Source organism: Eurytemora carolleeae, unplaced genomic scaffold (assembly GCF_000591075.1).
Source record: "Eurytemora carolleeae unplaced genomic scaffold, Eaff_2.0 scaffold113, whole genome shotgun sequence".
In the NCBI taxonomy this organism is placed as follows: Eukaryota; Metazoa; Arthropoda; class Copepoda; order Calanoida; family Temoridae; genus Eurytemora; species Eurytemora carolleeae.
In genome coordinates this window covers 592,654-599,399 of record NW_019396138.1, presented here as the reverse complement: position 1 = coordinate 599,399, position 6,746 = coordinate 592,654, and the positions used below count along the sequence as shown (strand labels likewise).

The 6,746-nt window shown below is 33.2% G+C and overlaps 1 protein-coding gene across 1 annotated transcript; it reads right to left on the bottom strand.

Moving 5' to 3' along the window:
• Positions 1 to 2,863: 2,863 nt before the first annotated feature.
• Positions 2,864 to 4,246, bottom strand: LOC111696056 (putative mannan endo-1,6-alpha-mannosidase C970.02). The gene has a single exon (XM_023465580.1). It carries the CDS (start codon positions 4,244 to 4,246, stop codon positions 2,864 to 2,866), a length of 1,383 nt encoding a protein of 460 aa, XP_023321348.1.
• Between the last annotated feature and the right edge of the window lie 2,500 nt (positions 4,247 to 6,746).

The following is a 6,746-nucleotide window of genomic DNA, read 5'->3' as shown; positions in this document are numbered from 1 at the left end:
TTCTTGTTCTAATAAACCATGCACTTTTCTTTTTAAAATGAACCCAGGAGTTTTCTCTGTCTACTGAACCCAGGAGTTTTCTCGGTCTACTGAACCCAGGAAGGAGTTCTCTTGTTCTACTGAACCCAGGAGTTTTCTCAGTCCACTGAACCCTGGAGTTCTCTTGTTCTACTGGACCCAAGAGTTCTCTTGTTCTACTGAACCCATACATTTTCCTGTTATACTGAACCCAGGACATCTCTTGTGCTACTGAACCCAGGAGTTATCTTATTACACTGAGCCCAGAAGTTCTCTTGTTATACTAAACCCAGGAGTTCTCTTGTTCTACTGAACCCAAAAGTTCTCTTGTTATACTAAACCCAGAAGTTCTCTTGTTCTACTGTACCCAGAAGTTCTCTTGTTCTACTGAACCCAGGAGTTCTCTTATTATACTGAACCCAAAAGTTCTCTTGTTATACTAAACCCAGGAGTTCTCTTGTTCTACTGAACCCAGGAGTTCTCTTGTTCTACTGAACCCAGGAGTTTTCTCGGTCTACTGAACCCAGGAGTTCTCTTCTTATACTGAACCCAGGAGTTTTCTCGGTCTACTGAACCCTAGCTAACATAAATTATATATATATATATATATATGTTAATGGTTAGTAAAATGGTTTAATTTCTAATTTTTTCATGAAACTGCAGGACATGTTGGATTAAAAAATAGAATCAAAACTTCGTAATAGATTGTCGTCAGATAAAGCTATAACTTGTTGAAAAGGGGACTATACAGGGTGAGTTAAAAAAAAGTGGGATTAGCGGCGCCTGATGCAAAATTGTACTTTTTCTGTGTAACTCTCTTGTATAGTGTTTTTTAAAAATATTTTTCGGAAATTTTTAATTTTTTTTGCTACTCCTGCCAAAAAAATCTGCGAACCTTTTTTTCTCTCAAAATCAAAAGTTCAGAAAAGCAAAAACTTGTATATATCATTTCTATCAATTTCTAAAATTTTATAAAGATTTTAATTACAGAATCACAGAAAATTAGCAAAATTGTAATAAGAAAATTCGCAATTTTTAGTTCTGGTCTAATTTTCAAGGAAAAGTTTCCTCTAGTTTCTTTCTTTTTTGTATGTTCTAAAGTTATTAATATTCGCTGTTCAGTTGAAACCTGAAGAGTGAAGAGCCATTGAAAAACAACTTTTCTTTAAAAATAAGAACAGAACTGATAATTGCGAATTTTATTATTACAAGTTTGCAAATCAGAAATTCTCATGCAAGCGCACATTGAGGACACTGCACTGATTGAGGATGCACATTAAGGACACTAATTGAGGATGCACATTGAGGACGCACTTTTGATGAGGTACCAATGGCCGGGGGCGCACAATGAGGCCGCACAAAAGTGTGACATACATCCCAGCTTTGTATAATAATACATTTTCTGAAATTGCTTTGACACTGCCATTAAAAGGAAAGTGGGAAGAGCAACCCTTGTAACCTAAGAAGATCTATCAGGTTTTATAATATTAATCGACTTTCTTCTCTGAACCTTACGTGGGGTTGAAAGAGTAATTCTTATATCTGGTCCTGGATGTAATCAGATTGTTTACGAATATTTGATAAATTCTAGGTTTAATTCTACCCCTCTTGCTCTCCATCACTTATATGTCAGATTACAATAACTTAATCTAGGATTGAACGTAAACAAGCTGGAATATTCTTCTTCAAGACACATGTATCCGATTCCTTAAACATTTTCTAGCTGTGATTTGGTTGAGAGTTTCCAGACTAACTAGCTAGGCGAGGAAGTCGCAACTATAAAATGTCTACTGTATCTGACAATAGATTCTACAGAACTATTGTATTTCAGGTATTTAAAACGAATTAAAAAGATTATATTCTAAAACGAATTGAAAAGAATATATTATAAAACAAATTGAATAGAATATATTCTAAACGAATTGAAAAGATTATATTCTAAACGAATTGAAAAGAATATATTCTAAAACGAAAGATGCATTTTACTACGAATGGAAAAAGATATATTTTACTACAGATGAAAAAGGATGTATTTTACTACGGATGGAAAAAGATATATTTTACTACGGATGAAAAAGGATATATTTTACTACGGATGGAAAAGGATATATTTTACTACGGATGGAAAAAGATATATTTTACTACGAATGGAAAAAGATATATTTTACTACGGGTGAAAAATGATATATTTTACTACGGATGGAAAAAGATATATTTTACTACGGATGAAAAAGGTTGCGTTTTACTACGGATGGAAAAAAAATATATTTTACATCAAAAAATACATTTTATCACAGATGAAAAAGGATTTATTTTACTATGGATGGAACAGGGTATATTTAACTATGAAAAGGGATGTATTTTACTACGAATTGGAAGAGATGAAAAAGAATACATTTTAATTTATATGGAATGTGCTAGCTGTGTTCGGTGTTGCCCGTGGAAGATAAAAAACACTGGACATTTTTTAAATTTTGAAAACAAAATACGAATATTTTTATCCTGTGTAACATCAGGGGTACCCATGGGTTCCCTAAAAAAATTCAGCCAATCTTTCCAGCAGTTTGCCCGGCTACAGCTAACATAAATTATATATATATATATATATATGAGCACGAACGCCTTTATTATGTTGATGATTGTATAAAAGAAAAATGTTTCCACAAATGAAAAATGAATGTATTGCGTTTCAAAGATAGTTAATAAATATATTGTACCACAGGTAAAAAATTAATATATATTATATTACAGATCAAAAAAGTTGATTTCCACAGATTATCTTTTATCTATTAGTAAATCAGGTTAACTTCACGAAAATTGACTAAACTTAGCTCACATGCATGGTTTACAAACATATTCCATCCTGACATTTCTGATATGTATTACAGCAGGCATATTCTTCTTCGTATTCACAGCAATCCTGTCCTACTGGACAAGGATCATCTTCACAAGTCAGATGATGAGGAGGAGGAGGAGCAGGATCATACTCACATTTCTTTCCGACACACTCCACCGTAGCCTGGATACCTGCCAAGAGTAGATCTAATGCACTAGTTTGCTGGATAGGACGAGATTCATGAAATGGACCGCTCCAGACTGAATCAAAAACTGGTCCTGTTGCAGAATTGTAAGGAGATCCGTTCAAGTATATTATATGACAAGTTGTAGAATTAACTCCACCCGGAGTACATGAGGCATGTGTAAACATTGTTTCTATATTAGCTTCTATAAACTTGTTGTATTCACGAACAAAACTAGAATTAGCATCAAAGTCAATCAAGTATTTCAGATTTCTCATAAAAATTCCCTTAAATATTTGTTGATCTAAGTTACAGGACGCATCTCGGTCACAAGGTTCCATTAGAGTGTTATTGAGAGTCATGGTATTCAGAACACTTTTGGTAACGTTATGTGCGAGAGCGAGGTATGTTGTGTTTCCAGTGAGCTTTGTTAGCTCTACTAAACCTCCAAGAGTAGTTCCAGCTGTGTAGGTAAACTTAGTGTCTCCAGCTCTCTCACATGTCTCTAGAGATATACCATCATATACCTCGTAGCTAGTCTTATTTATCAAACCAACCTTAACCACCCAGTTCAAAACTGTGTTGGCTTTTCTTTGTAATTCTGGTTTTTTTAACAACCGACTCAGTTTAGCAGCAAGTTGAATCATCTGCACATTTTCAATGGTTTGTTTACCGCTCTGACTTTGATCAAACCAAACCCCGCCATTGCAGATACTTGTATCCCAACCCTCACTCCAAATCCACTCAAAAATTTGGAAACTTAGTTCCAAAAAATTCTTCTCTCCAGTGATCTCAAACACTCTGGCGTAAGCTAATCCGTACCATGCCATGTCGTCATATGAGGGCTGAGGCCCATACGCGAGAAGAAGTTGGTCCAAGGATCGATAGGAGTTCACAACAGCAGATTTATACCTTGTGTTATTCATGTACAACATAGAATTAGCCATAGATTCCACAGCAACACCGTTCTGCCAGAAACCATCCATTCCGTTCCAAGTCTGGTACGAAAACAACCCCTGTATCGGATCAGGAAACCAATTCTGTTGAAGAGCATACTGTGCTTGGCAAGCACGAAAAGCTTCTGAATTATTTTTAAACATTGTCAAATCACACTCTCCATCCTTCTCCAGGTATAGAACTAGTTGTAACACAAGTACAATAAAACCTGGCATGAGAAGTAAGAGAGGAGCAAGTCCACAGAACCACATCTTCTGAGTAGCACTTTTATAAAAAGATTTAATAAGAATTTAAACAATTCTTTCCAGTTTAAAGAATATAACACTCTAACCTTCCTATGCATAAAAAGTGAAGTATATGAAACAATTCTTATCATTCTAAACTTGTGGTTTAGAAAGCTGTCATTTTCTTTTTTATAAAAGTAATTACATTAGGGATTAAATAAATTTTTGTGCTGACAATTTGAAATTTAACTTTAAAAAAAATAATGAATTATAAGTGTCCATGTAAATAAGATTATGTAAATTTTCATTTGGAACTGTGTAATTATTAAATACATGATCAGTTCAAAATTTGGAACTTTAGATGATTAATTCAGTTTTGGAACTTTGCAGAATTATTAATAACTAGGCTGTTAGGGCACTTTGCGCCCATCTTCCATTTCCATTGTGAACAATGTTCTCTTTGTGTAACAATGTAAAACAAAAACAAACAAGAATTTCCCAGATTTTATAAAAAAAAAATTCATTGATTTTCAAAATTAAAAAAATAGAATTTGGATGGAGACAAATTTTTGAAAATTTGATCACCCATAAACCTTCCCTTGGGTCACGCGAGGTCACACAAAAAAATTTGAGCCCTATCGGTTTAACCGTTTTGACGTTTATTGGATACAAACGGACGGACAGACAGACAAGCAAAGTATATAAATAGATATTAATGTTTGTAGTATCTACTATGTGTAAGACTCGGCAAGAGTTTATCAATGCTTGGAACTATGCTTAATTTTATTAATGTTTGGAACTATGCAAGATTATATCAATGTTTGGAAATTTGTATGATTAAATCTATGTTTGGAACTATGAATGATTATATCAATGCTTGTAAATGTGCAAGATTATATCAATTTTTGTAAATGTGCATGATTATATCTATGTTTGGAAAGGAACTGAGTTTTTGCCGCAAACTCAAATTTTCTCATTTCTATATCTCTGCAACCTGTTGGTGTAAACCTTTGAAATTTTAAACTTAGATTATTTGATCTAACAGAACTAATAGTTTGAAATATCTAAGGTCTATGACATTGGGTTGCCAAGATATAGGGATAAGAATATTTGAATTTGTGGCAAAAACTCAGTTCCTTTGCATGATTATATCTATATGTTTGGAACTGAGCAAGCAAGATGAATTCAATGTTTGGAACTATGCAGTGATTAAATAAAATTAAAATATGCATGATTAATGACAGCGGCAAACAAACTGTATATTGGCTGAATTTTTTAGTAAGAAGTATTAAAAAGGATAAAAAATGCCTTTTGATGACCAGTCTCCAGAAGTAAGGTTTGTTTGCGCGGAGTACCAAAACAATTTTTAGGGTTTTAATTGCATGCTGGATAAAAAGTATTAAAAGGATGAACATTTTTTTTATGTCAAATTTTTCCTTTTTTTCAGATCACCAACAAATATTTTTTCCACAGAAGTTAGGTAAGTTTGTGCGGATTGCGGAACGCCCAATTTGCAGTGTTTTACTTGCTGAATTTTTGTGTAAAAATTATTAAAAAGGATGAAAAGTTTTGTCTTTTATTTCCCCACGGCCCACACACCATAAAAATTCATTTCATAAATGAGGCCCCACTATGCGTGACCTCCAGGGGGGGGGGGGTAATGAATATATCAATGTTAGGAATTTTTCATTACTATCGATGTTCACTGTGAACTCGACGATTCATTTCAAGTAACGGGCTCAATTTTAAGCAACTAGAGCGAGCTGTGCACTGTACAGTCAGGGGCTAATAATGCTTCGGTGTACAATACACATGAGTACAGACTTTTTTACTATATAAGGCAAAAAAAATACGTACGCCAAATGGATCATCCTCTTTTAATGAAATTTTTGTGTGTTTGGAACTGTGCACAATGTATGGGGTTTTAAATGTTTGGAACGGCATGAATGATTATATTATTGTTTGGAACATGCAATATATATATCAATGTTTTGAAAAGTGTAAGATTATATCAATGTTTGGAACTATGAATGATTATGTTTGAAACTGTGCATGATTATATATATATATCAATGTTTAGAACTGTGCATGAACATAATAAATGTTTGGAATTAGAATGATTACAATCAATGTTTGAAACTTTGAATGATTAAATCCATGTTTACGGAAATATGCATGATTAAATAAAATTTTGGAAATGTCCATGATTATATGTTCCAATGATTGCAACTATGCATGATTATACGTTCCAATGTTTGAAACTATGAACTATGCAAAATTATATAAATGTTTGGAACGGCATTCGAATAATCATATCATAACAGTGAAATGTATATCAATGTTTGAAACCGTGCACTTATAGATGACATCAACGTTTGGAACTATAAACATGATTATAATCAATGTTTGGAACTATAAGCATGATTATAATAAATGTTTGGAACTATAAGCATGATTATAATCAATGTTTGGAACTATAAGCATGATTATAATCAATGTTTGGAACTATAAGCATGATTATAATCAA

What these genes read in the sequence shown, in the direction of transcription:
- LOC111696056 (XM_023465580.1), bottom strand. Translation starts at nt 4,246, where the DNA reads ATGTGGTTCTGTGGACTTGCTCCTCTCTTACTTCTCATGCCAGGTTTT.